At 39.9% G+C, this 19,162-nt stretch overlaps 1 protein-coding gene across 1 annotated transcript in view; it reads left to right on the forward strand.

The window, feature by feature from the left end:
• Positions 1-19,162, forward strand: part of Prkdc (protein kinase, DNA-activated, catalytic subunit) — a 204,043-nt gene that overhangs the window by 105,912 nt on the left and 78,969 nt on the right. Inside the window, exons 49-57 of the mRNA XM_031363186.1 lie at positions 1,065-1,205; positions 2,707-2,858; positions 3,466-3,597; positions 5,415-5,526; positions 11,791-11,915; positions 12,005-12,154; positions 16,135-16,308; positions 16,871-16,969; positions 18,265-18,472. Coding sequence (XP_031219046.1) covers positions 1,065-1,205; positions 2,707-2,858; positions 3,466-3,597; positions 5,415-5,526; positions 11,791-11,915; positions 12,005-12,154; positions 16,135-16,308; positions 16,871-16,969; positions 18,265-18,472 — 1,293 coding nt within the window. The remainder of the gene's footprint in view (positions 1-1,064; positions 1,206-2,706; positions 2,859-3,465; positions 3,598-5,414; positions 5,527-11,790; positions 11,916-12,004; positions 12,155-16,134; positions 16,309-16,870; positions 16,970-18,264; positions 18,473-19,162) is intronic.

Here is a 19,162-nt window from a genome sequence, read left to right on the forward strand (position 1 = left end):
AAAAAAAAAAAAAAAAAAAAAAAGAACATGGAGTTATTGTTCTTGCAGTACATCAGCCAACCACATTTAAATAGTTCTTCCAAATCCTTTTGTCAAACATGTTATTTTTCTGGCATTAGGAGTGAACTTTCTGTACAGTACCTTTGCTAAGGCTGTGAACCTTGTTTATGTAACAGATAAATGAGTGAAAATACTCCTGTTAACTATATGTAAAATAGCTATCTTTATCTAGGCAGTAGGTAAATGTATTAGTTTTTTTGCATGTAACATATGCCAGAAATGTGTGCTCCCTACCAGTAGTACTACTATCCCAAGGTCACAATGCCTGTGCTCTGCAAGCCAGCCGTCCAAGACCCTCCTGTTCTTCAAATTTCCTTAGTAGGATTCCAGCCTACTTTAATGCCTCACCTTGATTTAATTACCTGTGTAAAGAAATACCCGACCTCCAAAAAAGCTCATGTTCTGAAAGTTTCTTTAAGGGGCAACAGGTTTTGGGGGGTATACAGTTCAGCCCATGATATTTGGGACCTCAAATGATTTCTAGCTCATGTTCTTCCAAGTGCTGATTTTAATAGTTGCTCTATTGGGCATTATTGGATGATTTCTTGGAACTGACAAGAAAACCCCTTATACTGCTGCACTGCATTTACCAGAGTGGAAGTGAGGGCCTGAGGGGTTTCTAGGATAAGCCTCAGGAACCAGGTATACATCTTTCTGTAGACTATGTCACTTAGGTACTTGTTCCATCTGATTGTCTTGACCTTATTTCTCATGTTTTTATGCATGTGCATAAAATAAATTTCTATATCTACATATTACTCAGGACAGAGTTGTTGAGTTTTAGTTGTGGGAGCCACTATAACTCTATTTCCATTCAGTTATTTAGGAGTCCTTGAGATAATCCACTGTAAACTGAATCTTATTAGGTTTGGTAAATGGAAGTTACAACTGTTTTAGCTCAATGTCAAGTCATAAAATGTCAGCTGATGGAGAATACATTTTTGTATTAATACTTTAGTCTTCAGAACAGTTATCTATACATGACACTTAAATTTTCTGCGCAGGTCTTTCGTCCTTATGCAAAGCACTGGCTCAGCCCCCTGCTCCAGCTAGCTGTTTGCGAGAACAGCGGAGAGGGAATTCACTACATGGTGGTAGAAATAGTAGCTACCATTCTCTCTTGGACTGGCTTGGCTACACCTACAGTAAGGAATACTACATTTCTTATGTAGTAATATATCATTCCTTTTCTGATGCCCTACAGTGGGGATGTCAGATGAGTTAATGTCCTCTTGACCTGATGTTGCTGTTTTAGCTATAGTTGTAATATTGTAATGTACCAACACTCCATTGTATTACTGCTTGCTTTTCTTTATCTTCTTTTATGTAACTTGGTAATCCCGTTGGTCTTACCTTTCTTACTAAGCTGGTGATGTTATGTTTATTGTTTTTACTCGCTAAGAGGTTGGAAGGTAGGTAATGGAATAGTTAAGATCGTCTTTTTAATTGAGAATGTCTTCCGTGCTTCAGGTCCCTGCATTTGGGACCACTTATGTGATAGTTTATTCACTGTCACAGTGTTAATTGTTATCTGTGAAATTGTTAAGAGTGACTGGCAATTAACTGCCATTACACAACACTTAGAGTAGGTGGTGTGTACCCTAGTGGGTCGGTGTGATGGAGTTTTGCTTATTGATTTGGAAACATGAACTTGGGTAGTGTACAATGAGTTTCACATAGATTGAGCAAATGCACCATCCTTAATATACACTTGTATAGCTTTATCACTTGTTTGTGTCTGGATGATCTTGTTTTGTTTATTTCACAATAAATCAAATCTAGATTTCTTGGTATTAATGTGATAAAATAGGTAATAGCCCAGTGAATAACATGGGAGAGAATTAGGGTGCTTAGTTAACTTAAGAGCCATGAGAAAGGCCACCCGAAGCTCAGCTGCACTTGAAAGTGGAATTGCCAGTGTCTGACATTGTAACAGGTGAAAGGGGGAAGTGGTGATGCTGCCTCAGTAACTCTGGTGAAGTGAGTAGAAGCACCGGGATGGGAGGCTAGGCAGGTATCAGGTGGCACAGTGGTGAGAGACGCTGAAGAGAGGTCTCTTTCAGCTTCACTGACTCAGAGATAAAGAGAGGGAGGTATAAGAAAGGCTAAGGGCCACAGTGCAGTAGACACTGGTGGAAACAAGTCTTATGGATTCCCTTCCCACCTATCTCAGGTACCTAGACTGCAAGTAGATCTCTGAATGGATACTATGAAGAACACAGCCAACCAGGGCCTGAGCCCCTGACCATAGCTCCCTCTGAGGACACAGTGCACCAACTGTGCCCACATCTGAGCAGCCACAACTTCTCCCACCACCTGCCAAGGAAGGATATTGTCTGTTATCGATACAGAACAACGACAGACAGTTTAACCAGAAACTACATTCCTCAGTAGAATGCTAGGTTTCTTTAGAGTTGGGTATTTGGATCACTTCCAAGGCTAGGTGTGACGGTGTATGCCTTATGGTTCCACTGCTTTATACTGGTAGGAGGTTCAGTAATTCAAGAGCAGCCTCAGCTATATATTTTGAAGCTAGCCTGTGCTACATGGAAATCTGTTTCAAAATAAGAACAACAAAATGAGGATGAGATGAGATGTTTTTTCAGATGAAATGTTATGTCTTACAGAATTTCAAAATGTTTTCAGGGCGTCCCTAAAGATGAAGTGTTAGCAAATCGATTGCTTCATTTTCTCATGAAACATGTCTTCCATCCCAAAAGAGCTGTGTTTAGACACAACCTTGAAATTATTAAAACCCTTATCGAATGTTGGAAGGACTGTCTTTCCATCCCCTACAGGTATGTATTTGCTAGTTTTTACAGAATTGCTTAGGAAAAGGTCAAAGTGCTCCATATTTTAAATGGTAACTTCAAGGAAGCATAATTATATGAATTATCAGGAATATAATTTTTTAAAAAATTACCAAACCCAAAAATGATTATAGTAATAATTTGAAATAGAGTCTGTTTATAAGGTAAACTTTGCTACTGATAAAACCACCACTGCAGAGTTTGACACCAGAAGCATTTCTGGGTCTCAGTGCCTCCAGTGTCCCCAACCTTATCCTTCGGCCCTCCTTTCTTTTTGATGTTACACTGGGCACCTGGAGTATAGTGCCCTGCACTATCCAAGCCCGGTAATCCCCAAAGGCTTAGTGTGATGCTTTCGCACTGCCTAGAACAAGCTGAAACTTTCAAAAAATGTTATTATTAACTGACCAGATTGGGAAAAATAATTAGAATAGGTAAGGACTAACAAGTGGTATTAATAAGCAGGGTCTTGGAAGTTGGAAAAGGCTGTGTTTCATATACAGTGTAGCTGAAAATTTGCCTTAGAAAATGACTCATTTTCTTGTTTCTCATTCATTATGTAACTTTTTGTTTTCTCCTTTGTGCTGTGTTACAGGTTAATATTTGAAAAATTTTCCAATAAGGACCCTAATTCTAAAGACAATTCTGTAGGAATTCAATTATTAGGCATTGTGATAGCTAATAACTTGCCTCCATATGACCCAAAGTGTGACATAACGAGTGCCATGTAAGTACTATGCTTTTGGCTTGCTTCTTTCATAAACTCTCTGGATTTGATTTTCAAATGTAGTATTGATATATCTAGGGACTAGATCAATGTTAACAATACTTGTACCCAGAGTTATAAGTCTGGATTTACAGGCCATGTGAAAGGGGAAATGTATCTGGAGTGAAGAAGAAATGTAAGTTTAAAAAAAAAGTTGGGACTAGCAAGATGGCTCAAGAGTAAAACTGCTTGCAGCCAAGCCTGATGAATTGAGTTCAGTCCCTGGAACCCACATGATGGAAGGAGAGAACCAGCTCTCCCAAGTTTTTCCCAGACCTCCACACATACGCTGTGGCTTAAATAAGTGTAATGAAACAATTTTAATTAGTGTAATTGTTCTGTATATATCTATAAACAGAAGCTGTTAGTTTTTTCTTTTTAATTTCTATATTTGGGCATGGGTGGTAAGGAGAGAGAGCACACAGCTGCCCAAGAGTACACATGGAGAGGCCAGAAGAAGGCATCAGTTAACCTTCTTTATTACTTTCTGCCTTATTCCCTTGAGACTGGGTCTCTCCCTGAACCTGTGTGGATGGCCTGCCAGCTCCTGGGATATGCTTGTCTTTGCCTCAATACTAAGGTTACAGGCTTAGTGGTGATGCCCAGCTTTGTGCGGGTGCTCAAGTCCTTGTGTTTGCCCAGCAAATTCTGTTACACAATTACAAGTTCTTCTTGTACACAAATTCGTCTGTCTCACTTGCCCCTCTTCTTAGTTTTGAAACTGGCATCTTAAACATTGACACTTAAAAATACCATGGGCTCGATGAGAGGATATGAACTGTTTTAACTATGAAGGGGGATGCCCCTAGATTGGCAGCTCTCTTACTGGCCTCCAGCCTCACTTGATTCTGTCTGTCTTGAATGATGGCAGTCATATATTGAGAATGGGGTGTGTATAATATGTGGAGGAAAGAGGCTAGAGTAAAATAGTTTAGAATGTGACAAAAGATACTGGTCTTTCCTCTTTCTCTTCCTCCTCCTTCCCTCCTCTTTCTCTTCTTCTTGTCAGCGTCTCACCACATAGCTTTGGCTGTCACAGGACTTGATCTGTAGATGAGCCCGGCCTCAGACTCACAGAGCTCTTCCTCTCCTCCTAAGTGCTGAGATTGAAGGCTTACAGCACCATTCCTGGCCTTTTCCCCTGCCCTTGAGGAGTTTTAAGTTGATGTCCATATAGCGTTCTGTAGGTTCAGCCTTGTACTCCTGGATCCCGTGGCTGTAGGTCTCAGCAAGGGGAGGCAAGTTCAATTCTGATTGGCATATATTGGCCTTTGGACCAGCTGCACCTGCTGCTGTTGCTTTCGATAGTATGGGTTCAGAGCTGAGGCAGCCAGTACCTCAGTGTAGACTTGAAAACGTCACCAGGAGTTACCATACAGACTGTAAAAGCCAAGAGTTAATGTGTCACTCTGCAGAGTATCGCCCTTCCTTCTCAGCATTGTGTTGCTTGTCGGTAGATGGCTTATGGCAGGGAGTCCTAATCTTAGATACTCCCTTTTTCTTTGCTGCAGTTTTCTGATGTGTACAGTGGAGGGATATACTCTCACTGCATTGTTGAACTGGGATTGGACAGTGGACTTTTAGAGTTAGGAAGCTAGAGCGCATAAATCTACGTGCATGCACACTTAAATCTATATTCATGTAATTTGTGTCACATTTTCTATATTTTCTCAATTTGCCTATTTAAGTGACATGAGGAGGAGAATTAGTACATTTTTTGTGTGTGTGTCAAATATCAGAATGGGCTGTTTTATGCTTGTTTTCTCTGTTTATTATAGGTATTTTGAAGCTTTAGTCAATAACATGTCCTTTGTGAAGTATAAAGAAGTATATGCAGCTGCAGCAGAAGTTTTAGGACTTATCCTTCAACATGTTATTGAGGGAAAACACGTGAGTGATTATGATTGCCCTGTATCTTCCTTGATCCTACGGGGCACAGCAGGGCCTCTTCCTTTTAACACAGCACTGCTTGCGGTGGGATGGTATGTAGGTACTAAGGTATGCGTGAGTGAAAGAGCATTTGTCTAGCAGCCATGAAGCCCTGCCTGCCCCAACAGGACAAAAACATGCAAACATGGGTGACTTCTTGCTGCTATATTCAGGGTAGAGTGGCTAGCCAGGCACTGCTTCCAGGTTACCCTATTAGTCCACTTCTCATCACGTGACTGTTTTGTTAGCTCTTTGCTCTGCTCTGCTGATCTTTTGTAACACACCTGAACATCTTATCTAGCCTTATGGATTTGAAAGCCATCTTTATCCATCACAAATTTGGATCTCCATGCCCATTCCTCTCCTGAAGAGAAAGACAGGGTGGAGATTGTGCTGTGGGTGCCACTAGGATTGGTGAGGACAGACTTAGTGGTGCCAACAACTTGGAATGCACAGGAAGGAACCAAGACTGTAAATTGGACCCTTGACGTTTCCATGACTTTAAATATGTAACTCAGGAAAGCAAACCCTTAGAAAACTGGAGCTTCATTTTTATTTTGGCACTGTAGCCTCCCATCCTTTCTACTTTTTATTTATTAGCTTATTTTTTACTTTTATTACCTTTTTAAAACAACAGTTTCACATGTGTGTACTTTGTATATTTACCACTCTTCTTACTTTGCTATGACCTTGGTCTACCTTCCACTCTGTCTCTGTCACTGTCTCTGTCTCTGTCTCTGTCTCTCCTATCCTCTTTCCCTCTCTCCCTTCCCCCTCTCATTCTTGTGTATTTATTTTGTTTTGTGACTTATCAAGTTAAAAACATTTGTGTGGCCACTGTTACATGTAACTTTTTGCTACCCCGCCTAAGCTCTGGGAAGGGACCCCACTACTAGTGCCATCCCAGCTTCTCTTGAATCCACAGATAAAAGAAACACACATACACATTTGTTCTTTTTCAGTTTGCCTTTTTGACACAAATGCTGTGCACTCCTATCTCCCACCTGGAAAATGTGCCCTTATCATTACTCTTAGATCTATTCCTCCTACCTGCCCTAACTTTAGTTGGTCAGGTAAATCTAGTCCCTGCTAAACATCCCTGACCACCTACCTATAGGAACAGCCACAGCCCACTACTTATCCCGAGGCCTCACATGCTTGCCTGGTTCTTCTCTTTCCAAAACAAGGCCGACATGTTTTTCTCTTGGGTCTCCCTTTTCCTCCAGGGACCCGGAAGTCCTGCCTGTACCTTCCACCCAGCAATTGGGCCATAGCTTTCTTTACTGACAGATCAAAAGCCAATTGGGAAGAAGGATCTTAGCATCAGAACCGCCCCTATACCTCAACTTTTCTGTCCAATAAAATAGGAAAAAACTCTTCTCCCAGGCATAAATTGAACAAAACTATAATAATCATGTAAATTACACAGTATGATATAAAAATGGCATCCAGTCCATCATATTCATCAATTAGATAAAGTATTCTGCCATCATTCCTAGGTTAAAGAATTATGGCTCTATCCCTAGATTATGTTTATATTTTAGCCTGTAATGCCATCTGAAAGTCATGTCTTCACTCTATAACCTTTCTCTCAATGTTAAACAACTTGACTTTTATCATGAGACTTAAACTAGTCTTCAACCCCATCAGAAATCTGAGACTGACTTAAACATTACCTGGGTGTATAGGAAGCACCAACACTTGACTACCTGGACAGCCCCCTAATTCCTCAAAATTTTGGAGCATCAGTCTTCAGCATTCTGGCCCAGAATCATCTCACAGACCTTTGCACAGCAGAATTATTAAGGATTGCTTACTCTGTCTTGGTAGAGCCAACAGTTGAATATTTTGTATAATGTGTCCTTTTCCTGGAAAGTATTTTGTCTGCAGATGAAATAGTCAATTTCTGCCCAGTGGCTACCTTGCCATGATAAGCAGACTCTACTGGAGGTGAAGATGCTCAATTTCTTCTTTGAACCAAGAAGGGAGTTCAGGAGCAAATGTGTCTCATTGTCAAATAATTAACAACATTAAATGTCACATTCTGTGGATTTCTCATGTTTGTGAAGACTATCTATATAAATAAGATAACCTGAACCTTGACAACTCTTAGCTATTTCTAATTGAAATATATCAAAAACACCCTTTAATTACATCACAATCAACATAACTACGAGTTTGCTATCTGGCCCTTAACTCATATTGCTTTAATCATCTAAAAACAGTTTGTAGTAGCAGTTATTAGAAGGACTGGGTCTAAACTTTGTATTTTTAAATGAGTTGTATAGGTACATAGAGGTACATTTTCTATCTACGAGTAACAATATTTTTTCTTTTGGTTTTTCAAGACAGGGTTTCTCTGTATAGCCCTCGAGCTCACTCTGTAGACCAGGCTGGCCTCGAACTCAGAAATCTGCCTGCCTCTTAAGAGTAACAATATTAATCTCAAATTTTATATCGGTATAAGAAATTCATACCAATGAGAACCTCAAACCTGTATCAAAATAAATCTGTACCAATATAAGAAATTATAACTTCAACTTTAAATAAGTTATAAAGATTTCTACCAGTTAAAATTATGGCTACACAATCAATTCCACCTATTCTCTCCCTGTTCAAAATTATGACCATTCCCAAATTATCCCTTAAAATGAACACTTTTCTATAGTTTGTAAAAATAACCATTACCAGATCCCCCAAAACCAAGGAATTTGGGCGGACAACTCTCCATAACTTCTTCCAGGCTGAATAGGGGCAATGAAAAATTCTTTAAAGGGATGAGGAGGGGTAGGAAAAGTAGAAAATCTGGTTAGAATTAAGAAAGCTAGCTTAAGCATCTGTTATCCAGTCTCTGTATGCTTAGAAGGCTCAGGGCTTGACTGAAGTTCTGACTGAGGCAAGAGGACCTGGAATCCATGATGATTGGGTCCAAGCAAGTCAGTTCAGCATCTCTGAGGATGAATCTTGCCAAAGCTGTACATTCTGTAATATATTAATCTCACAACCAAAATGTTAGTACCATTAAGATATCCGTATAGATTGTACAAGGTGTACAGTTTAGTTAATGATGAAATTCTGCTCCTTGTTTGAGCATGTGAAAGACAACTGTCCTTTTTAATGAGTTAATTTTATTAATAACCAATTATAGTAAGTCTTCATGCCATGTAAAGGATGGCACAATGGACTTTACCTGTTCTGTCTGATTCTCTTGAATTTTCCTAGTTCTTCAGGGGGTCTCCCCTTGTCATATCTGATCCATATCACTCTGGAAGGGGTCCAGAGCCTATTCTCCTTTCCTGTCAACACAATTGCAGAGCCTTTCTCCCAAATTGTCCTTGGTCCAGTAACTGGAAGTCATTAAACATTTAGCTTGACCTCTTTCCCAGAGGAATTTTAATATAGCCACCTAAGTCAAAAATCATACTCATTTTGATAATTAAAATAACTGAAAGCAGATAAAGCAATCTAAAAAAAAATATTATCTGTTGAGACAGTGTTCCTACTGTCCCTTGCCTGAACTTTATGAGATCAAAGCCTAAACTATGTATTTAATATCTTTCCACATCCAAGGAATTCGAGTATATCTTGGCAACACCTTTTCAAAAATCTTCTAAAGCATTTTCCTTCAATCTTGCTTTTTTTATTAGATCAAATTTAATATATATTTAACATAAATATATAAATATGAACAATATTGAATTAATAAAACACAAACAACTGATTAGTGGCATTCAACGTAAAATGTTACAGAAAATAATGTGTTCAACTACTAAATATGAATGAAGTTACTAGTAAACTTATATTCCATTTATAATTAACTTAATACTCTTTTTTATTGGTTATTTTATTTATATTTCAGATGTTGTGCCCTTTCCCAGTTTCCCCTCTGTAAGCCCCCTATGTCATTCCATCTCCTCCTGCCTCAATGAGGGTGCTCTCCCTACCGACTCACTCACCTACTCCCACTTCACTGTCTTAGCTGGTCATCAAGCTTCCACAGGACCAAGGGCTTCTCTCCCATTGATGCCAGGCAATCCTCTGCTACATATGCAGCTAGAACCATGGGGTCCCTCCATCTATTCTTTGGTTGGTGGTTTAGTCCCTGGTAGCTCAGGTATGAGGTAGAGGGTCTGGTTGGTTTATATTTTTGTTCTTCCTGTGGGGTTGCAATCCCTTTCAAGTCCTTCAATCCTTCCCCTAACTCTTCTTTTAGAGTCCCAGTGCTCAGTCCGATGGTTGGCTGCGAGCATTCTCATCTGTAATGGTCAGGTTCTGGCACAGCCAATCAGGGGCAGCTATATTAGGTTCCTGTCAGCAAGCACTTGTTGGCATCAGCAATAGTGTCTGGGTTTGGTATCTGCAGATGGGATAGGTAGGGCAGTCCCTGGATGGCCTTTCCTTCAGTCTCTACTCCACTCTTTGTCCTTGTATTTCCTTTAGACAGGAAGAGTTCTGGGTTAAAATTTTGGAGATGGGTGTATCGCCCCATCCCTCAACCAGGGTGTCTATGCCTAACCTCTGGATATGGTCCCTACAGGTTCTCCCGCCCTTTGTGGGTTATTTCAGCTAATGCCATCCATGTGGGGTCCTGGGAGGCTCTTGCTTCTGTGGCATTTGAGGATAAAGGGGGACAGGATCAGGTGTGGAAGGAGACTAGGGGTGGGAGGACCAAGCAGTTCAGAAGGTTAGGAAATTTTATGGAGGTATATAGCAGTGGGGGATAGGGAACTGGGGCTAGCCACTGGAAAATCAATCTTCCTTCTATCCCTATAAGCAATTCAAATTTCATTTATCTCTGTCCTTTGTCCACTTGTTGGAGGCCAGCACCATCACTGTCTCTGTCTCTCTCTGTCTCTCTGTCCGTCTGTTCCTCTCCTTCTCTCTCTCCTTCTCCTTTCTCTCTCCCTTTCTTCCCTCTCCCTCTATCTCTCTCTTCCTCTCTCTCTCCCCTTCTCTCTGCCTTCCTCCAAGTACTTGTCATGAGTGTGTCTGCCCTTTTTACTTGCTAAACTGACCATTTCAATCACTCACCAGATTAAATATTTTTAATAAAATGATGCATGTTAGGCTAGTCAGCACTCCATGCTGATCTGTAGTTTCAGCCCTAACAGACACACTGTATATATCAGTAGTGAAATAATTAAAATATTATACATGAGCTTTAAAATTATTGAAATTTCTGGTTAAGTATTTCCTCTGAGCATAATTTTTAGTCTCAAGTAGCAGTAAATTTGTCTTGAAAAATTATCCATTTAACCCTTCATGCTTTTAAACAATTGTAATGATATTCCATATTTGTGAGTAAACACAACTGAAATGAGTATTTTCATAACTTCTGACCAGTTTTCCTTGAGTACATTGTCCACACTGAATACTTGCTTTTTTTTTAAACATCTATTTATTATTATACATAAGTACACTCTAGCTGTCTTTTTTTTTAAACATTTATTTATTATTATACATAAGTACACTGTAGCTGTCTTCTGACACATCAGAAGAGGGTGTCAGATCTCATTATGGGTGGTTGTGAGCCACCATGTGGTTGCTGGGATTTGAACTCAGGACCTCTGGAAGAGCAGTCAATGCTCTTACCCACAGAGCCATCTCGCCAGCCCGAATACTTGCTTTTGAAATCTTACATGTTGGTTCCAGACCCTAGAGACACAGCAGGAAACAGATAGGCCTCATCTCTGCTCTGAAAGAGCTATAACTTTGTGTCAGGGACAGACAGTGTATAAATGAATATTTAACAGTTAGTGATGAAGGGTGAAGGGACTGTGATCCATGCAGGAAGACCATGATCTGCTCTGTTGAACTAGAGTTCAATGTGAGTACTTGATCAAGTCACCTAACATAAAATGCATCTTAAATTGTATTTGATAAACATTAAGCTAAAAATAATTTTGTCTTCTCAGAGGACTTACTTGTAATGTTTCTATGTCAGAAGAAAGCACAGAGCATTCGATCACATTGCACAGTGCCCAAGGTATGGCCTTGCTCATTCACTGTAGCAGTTGAGGCCTGCGAACTTTGTGACTGTCTTGTGGCTACTACAAACTGGTGGCCATTCCTAGCACTCAATTTTATCTCTTGGTGTGAACCTTGGTGAAGGTCATAATGTTGGACATGTTCCTTGAATTAACTTAAATAATTAAAATAAATTTTGGTTTCAGCACTTAATAGTGTTCTACTTTTATGTGTTTGAAAGCAAACTTAATTTTTCAGGCGATAGCGGAGTTGGTATGTGAACTGGTTATAAAACAACTAAAGCAACATCAAAATACTGTGGAAGACAAATTCATTGTATGCTTAAACAAAATAGTGAAGGGCTTCCCTCCTCTCGCTGACAGGTAAACAATGGCAGGAGGCATGGGACGTGGGTAGGAGGTGAGGGACCATATCAGCACCCATCTTCTCATGAACCTCTCTACCTACCCAGGTTCTTGAATGCTTTGTTCTTTCTGCTGCCAAAATTTCATGGAGTAATGAAGACGCTTTGTCTGGAAGTGGTACTTTGTCGAGCAGAGGAGATCACAGGCCTATACCTGCAGTTAAAGAGTAAAGACTTTCTTCAAGTCATGAGACATAGGTAAGTATCAGGCCTTACTGACTAGAATATAACAAAGTCACAAAATATTCTCTGGCCCGTGTATCTCCTTTAACTCCTTTAACTACGAACCACTTTGGGTATTCAAATGAAACATGTTTGAAATTTCAACCCAGGAGGTAAAATTGGTGAGAGTGTAGGAGGGAAATGAGATCCCATCCCAGCCCCTCTGTCTCTGGGACCTCGGGTAGCAGCATCCAGTCCCATTCTTGCTTTTTTTTCTCATACAAATGAAGACCACTACTGTAATTCAGTACTTTGGGCTGTCTTTAGACTTGTGCGTGACTTTTAGTTCTGTACCTATTTTGACAGGCAGGAGCCTTCTTATGTTAAAATTGTTCACTTCTAGCTGGGCGGTGGTGGCGCAGGCCTTTAATCCCAGCACTTGGGAGGCAGAGGCAGGTGGATTTCTGAGTTTGAGGCCAGCCTGGTCTACAGAGTGAGTTCCAGGGCAGCCAAAACAAAACAAAACAAAAAACAACAACAACAAAAATTGTTCACTTCTTTTTAAAGTCTCAATTGAGTAGAAAGTAATTTAAGATAAAGCAGTTGGTCCCTTATTTCTCTGTCTTCTTATATTTGTGACTTATGTGTATATGACACTTTCATGGTGATAAAATACTGGTAAGTATATAATGTACTGACGACAAAGAACTATTATCATTGTGTCTGCTCTCTTTCAGTACTTGCTGAAAGCTGACTGCTTTCAGGAACAGGAGACCCTCAGATATTTAGGCCTCAGGGCACAATTAGATCACTATCTGCCAGACTAGGTAGCACCTGAAAGTGTTCTCTCCTAAGTCCTTCATAATTTTAGCTTATTTTGTTTGTTACCATCAGTTTCTTTAAATGAACTTTTTTTTGAAATAATCTTTTTTTGTTATTGTTGTTTTTTTTGTTTGTTGTTTTTGTTTGTTTGGGTTTTTTTTGTTTTTTATTTTTTTTCTAAGATGGGGTTTCTCTGTATAACCCTGGCTGTCCTAGAATTCTTCGAACTTGGAAATCCACCTGCCTCTGCCTCTCAAGTGCTGGGATTAAAGGTGTGTGCCACCACTGCCCGGCTTCTCTTTCCCTTTTTTAATTGTCCATTGAGTTTAACTTGTATGTACATAAATATGGGGTTATTCACTGGATTATGAGTACCTTAAAAAAGTGGCTGCACCAGTCAAGAAAAAAGATTTACCTCCCTAGCAACTGTTAACTACCAATAGCTTTTCAATAGGGTGGAGTGTCATGAACTCCCATCATATGCCAGTGATAGAACGTTAATAGGTTCAGTCCTGTTCAGGTGGCCATAGCTTTTGTGAGTGCATGTGTGTAAGTGGTCATCTCATGTCCTGAAGACAGCATTTTACAGCATTCTTCCCTGCCCTTTGGGTCTTAACTTCTTTCTACTCTTGATCACTGATACTTCCTGATATTTGGGGGCGCTGGGTGAGTCATCTAGCTATCCTGTTTAGGACTGAACAATCAACAGTCACTTCTCAGAACTTTGAGAATTTGTTAGTCTGTATTAGCCATTATCCACTTACACAAAGAAATTTTTCTGGCCAAGGTTGACAGTATCATTAATCTGTAGGTGTGAACATAAATATTTAAAAGGTGTCTACTACTTATTTAGCAAAACAACAATAGTAAAATTTCCCCTCAGGACATATAACCTCTCTAGCCATGAGCTTTTGACAAGGTTTATAGTACAGATGTGAATTTCTTTTTATGGAGAAGGCTTTAGACTAATCAGAAAGCAGTCCGTTACTCCCACGGTGTTCATATCACTATCAGACCAGTGGGTACACCTTTTTGTTGTTGTTGTTGTTATTTTATTTATTTACATTTTAAATGTTATCCCCCTCCCTGATTTTCCCTCCACAAACCTCCTTCCCCACCTCCCCCTCCACCCTGCTTCTATGAGGATGTCACCCACTCCCGCCTCACCACCCTAGCATTCCCCTATCCTGGGGCATTGAGCCTCCACAGGACCAATGGCCTCCTCTCCCACTGATGCCAGTGGGAGATAAGGCTATCCTCTACTATATATGCAGCTGGAGCCATGGGTCCCTCCATGTGAACTCTCTGGTTGGTGGTTTAGTCCCTTGGAGCTCTCGGGTTGGGGTGTGGGTCTGGTTGGTTTATATTGTTGTTCTTCCTATGGGGTTGCAATCCCCTTCAGCTCCTTCAGTCCTTCTCCTAACTCCTCTGTTGGGATCCCAGTGCTCAGTCCAATGGTTGGCTGCGAGCATTCTCATCTGTAATGGTCAGGTTCTGACAGAGCCAGTCAGGGGACAGCTATATTAGGTTCCTGTCAGCAAGCACTTGTTGGCATCAGCAATAGTGTCTGGGTTTGGTATCTGCAGATGGGATGGATCCCTAGGTAGGGCAGTCCCTGGATGGCCTTTCCTTCAGTCTCTGCTCCACTCTTTGTCCCTGCATTTCCTTTAGGCAGGAGCAATTCTGGTTTAAGATTTTGAAGATGGGAATCCCTCAACTGGGGGCCCATGCCTATCCACTGGATATGGTCTCTATAGGTTCTATCTCCCTAATATTGAATGTTTCAGCTAATGTCATCCTTGTTGGGTCCTGGGAGCCTCTTGCTTCCCTGGCATATGGGACTTTCTAGTGGCTACCCCCAGCTCCCCATCCCCCACTGCTACATACCTCCATTCAAATTCCTGATCATCTGTACTTCTCTCCCTACTCCTCTCACACTTGATCCTGTCTCCCTTTTTCCATCCCCTCCTCTCTCCCTCACAAGCCCCTCCCTCCTTCTACCTCCTATGATTATGTTGTTCCCAGTGGGCACATCTTGCTTTGCATGTGAGATCTACTACTATGTAGAACACATGTTGACTTTTCCTCAGTGGTCTGGGTTGCACAGCACTTACGGAACTATGAAAGCTAGCCAGGGAGGATGTTGGTAAGTCAGGTCCAATTTAATTTCTCTATGTCCTATAATTAGAGTATATGATGTTTCAGCAGCCGAGTCTTACCATTTAGTTCTAGAGAGCAACTAAGTATAATAGCAACAACCTGTATTATTCTAAGGTTCTCTGGAGCTTCCTTGACCATCAGTGAATAGGGAGGTAGACTATTCACTGACTACTTGGATTGTCACTTAGTAACCCATGGCTTGCGTCTGCAGTATTGTCCACCCATACAGTCTACCTCTGTACTCAAAGTCTTATTAAAACAAAACAAAACAAAACAAAAGTACTTTTTGGCATAGTGATAGATACCCCTTTAATCCCAGCACTCGGGACTCAGGTGGATCTCTGTGAGTTCAAGGTTAGCCTGGTCTACAGAAAGAATTCTAGAATAGCCAAGGCCACACACCGAGGAACCCTGTCTTGAAAAACCAAAGGAAGAAAAGCAAGCAAGCAAACAAACAAACAAAATCTACTTTTAAATTAACTTGCCAAGAAATGACTTTCTATAAGGCTTCTGTAACTAGTTTGTTTTGGTTAATCACCCCCAAACCCATCTTCTGCCCCATCCTTGCACACCTGGTATTTCCCTACTTGTTCTTTTCTCTTATTCTCAGCCCATGCTCTGTCTACTTTTCATATCACAGGTGTTTTTCTATCCACTCCCCACTTAAGGCCTCGTCCCCTCTCCCATCTTATGCGCCCTTTCTATATAGACACAACAAATTAAACACACAAATCTGTAATTTTGAATCTAGGATCCACTTACTAGAGTTGTCTCTCTGGGTTACCTTAGTATAATACTTCCCACCATTTTCCTGGTTTCATTTTTCTTTATAACTGAATAAAACTCTATTGTGTATATGTTTATAATATACCATCTTTTCATTACTCTTTCAATAGTAGACTTGAAATGTAGTGTTATAAATTAACATCTTTTGAAATTTTAGAACAAGATGAAAATGTTGCTTTTCATACTTTGTAAATATCATAATAATCACTGTTAAGTTTATGTGTTACCAAAAATCTTCTTTATTATAGAGATGATGAAAGACAAAAGGTGTGTTTGGATATAGTTTATAAGATGGTGGCAAAATTAAAACCAGTAGAACTCCGAGAACTTCTGAATCCTGTTGTGGAATTTGTTTCCCATCCTTCTCCAACATGTAGAGAACAAATGTATAATATTCTTATGTGGATTCATGACAATTACAGGTTAGCCATTCATTGCATTTTACATCCTTTTTTTAAAAAAAGTCTTGTGTGCATGTATGCATGGTGTGTGTGTGCTTGTGTGAGATCAGAAGACAATCTTAGTAGCCAGGGCTATACAGAGAAACCCTGTCTGGAAAAAAACAAAGAAGACAATCTCCGGTTTGGTCACCCCCTTCTACTTGCTTCTGATGTAGTGTCTGACTGCACACACACACACACACACACACACACACACACACACACACAGACACAGACACACACACACACACACACACATCTATTGTTTTTTTCTTTTTTTTTAAGTATATGAGTGCACTCTTACAAACTTACCTTCATAATAAACCTTTTAAGAGAGACATCTCCCAGGCAGTGTCATCCTTAGGTGCCTGTAGAAGTGACAGGACTCAGGGCACAGAAGGAAGGTCTGTCCTGATCTCACACTTTTAGCAGCTCCACCACACTGCCTTGTCCATCAGTCGCATACAAACCCAGCTGTACTTTAATACAGACTGTGTGATTAGAGTAAAGCAGAATACTAATACTTTGTTATTCTCTCAAACAGAGATCCAGAGAGTCAAAAGGATGAAGACTCCCAGGAAATATTTAAACTGGCAAAAGATGTGCTGATTCAAGGACTGATTGATGAGAACCTTGGACTCCAGTGTGTACTTCTTCTGGAATAAATTAGATCAGAATTAGATTATTGCTTTCAAGACTAGCTTAAAGTGTTTACTGTGATATCATCATTCTCTCTGCTTCCTGCATATTCTAATCCTTAGCGAAGTGTGTTTTAAATCACTGTATGAGGAATAAGATTTTAATATCCTGACAGGTTATTTTAAAATAAAACTCATAGAAAGGTGGTTAAGGACAAAGTACTTATGCACTGAGTTAGTTAAAGATTTTTAAGTTGAAGCAACTGTTCTGTTTCCCATTTAACACAAATAGTTAAAATCATATTATACATATCAAGGTTACATGAAGAGTTGGGTACTTTAGCATTAGGAAGAAACCATAATGTTTATTCTATGTGGAGGTATGATCAATGACAACTCTAAAATGTCTTAACTCAGTTATGTGAACATCTTATCAAATGCCAACTACATTACCAAGACAAAGTTGTTTTTTCTTTTTGCCCCCCGAGACAGGGTTTCTCTGTATAGCCCTGGCTGTCCTGGAACTCACTGTAGACCAGGCTGGCCTCGAACTCAGAAATCCACCTGCCTTTGCCTCCCAAGTGCTGGGATTAAAGGCGTGCACCACCACTCCCCGGCTAGGACAAAGTTTTTAATATGATTTGTCATAATACTTATTTTTCTCCTGCTTCAATTTTAAATTCATTGAACTTTTAACAATTTTTTATTTAAACTTCTTAAGTACATGTCTGTTGAAAAGTCCAACATGTTTTGTTTGTTTTTCTTTTTGTACAATACTGAAGATTGAACCAAGAGCCTCAGATTTATCTGATAGCATTGTAAAAACTGGCCCATATTCCCAGCCCTAACTAGACTTTAAATTAAGTTTCAAATACATTATAACAGTAATTTTTACAGTGAGTTGTTTTAGCAAAGCAGTGAAGGATTTTATGAAATTTGCTTTTGATTCTGGGCATCTAAACCAGAGACTTTCATGCGAGGCAAGCACTCTCCTATTGAGTGAACTACAACCACTAGTATTTGTAAAATGATTTTGATTTTTGGGATTGTTAATACTATATACTTATTTTTGTACACTCTCCAGGGTATAGTCAGACAGTCATCCAGTTTGTCATATATACTACAGTTTGGGGATATTTGTTTTTCAGAACATCCGGTTATTCTTTCTCATATATTTATGTAGTTTCCCTTTGACCAAGATTTCTGTGGATGAAAAGCTATGAAGGCTGCACATGACACTATGGGCAGTATTAACTTTCATTTGCTGCTATCTACCCATATTTTTCTCTTTACTTTTCAGACTAATTATTCGGAATTTCTGGAGCCATGAAACCAGATTGCCTTCTCAAACATTGGACCGATTGCTGGCATTAAATTCTTTATATTCCCCCAAGATAGAAGTCCACTTTTTAAGTTTAGCAACAAATTTTCTGCTTGAAATGACCAGGATGAGCCCAGATTATCTAAACCCCATTTTTGAGCATCCTCTGTCCGAATGTGAATTTCAGGTAAAGTGCTGTCCTTTTAATCATGGTGACTATTATATGTTTCCCCTGTTGTTGATGAGTGTCTTCTAATATTTTCTACTAACTTACTTAATTTTCTTAAAATATGGACATACTCCTTTCTTAAGATTTGGACATATGTCTCCTTTCTCCTTGGTGCTCACACTCTTAATACTCTGCAATTCCACTTGGACAACTCACTTTCCTGGTACTGTGATGTGTGTGTGTGTGTGTGTGTGTGTGTGTGTGTGTGTATGTGTGTGTGTAAATTATAACACACGGGCTTTTCCACCTATACCCTAGTTTCCAAAATAATGACTCTGAGACTTAATTTTCATTTATGCACAAATGCCCAGGCCATAAGCTCAGGCTTGTTCTCTGACTAGCTCATAACTTAGTTAACCTGTTCATTCTGTTCTATGAGTGCCACATGGCTATACCTCTTCTCAATTTCCTGTGTCTATCTCCTCAGAATTTGGGGCAAATCTCCTTACCAGAATCCCACTTCCTATTTCCTGCTTCAGCTAATAGGCCATCAGCTATTATTGACAGGTGACGTTTCCATATAGTACACAATCTTAAAGTAGATGCTCTGGTCTTCTGGTTCTTACAGTCTTTCTGGCCCTTCTTTTATGTTTCCTAAGCCATAGTTATAGGGGTTGCCTTATACATGTATCAGTTGGAATTGGACAT

Source organism: Mastomys coucha, unplaced genomic scaffold, assembly GCF_008632895.1.
Source record: "Mastomys coucha isolate ucsf_1 unplaced genomic scaffold, UCSF_Mcou_1 pScaffold12, whole genome shotgun sequence".
NCBI classification, from domain to species: domain Eukaryota; kingdom Metazoa; phylum Chordata; class Mammalia; order Rodentia; family Muridae; genus Mastomys; species Mastomys coucha.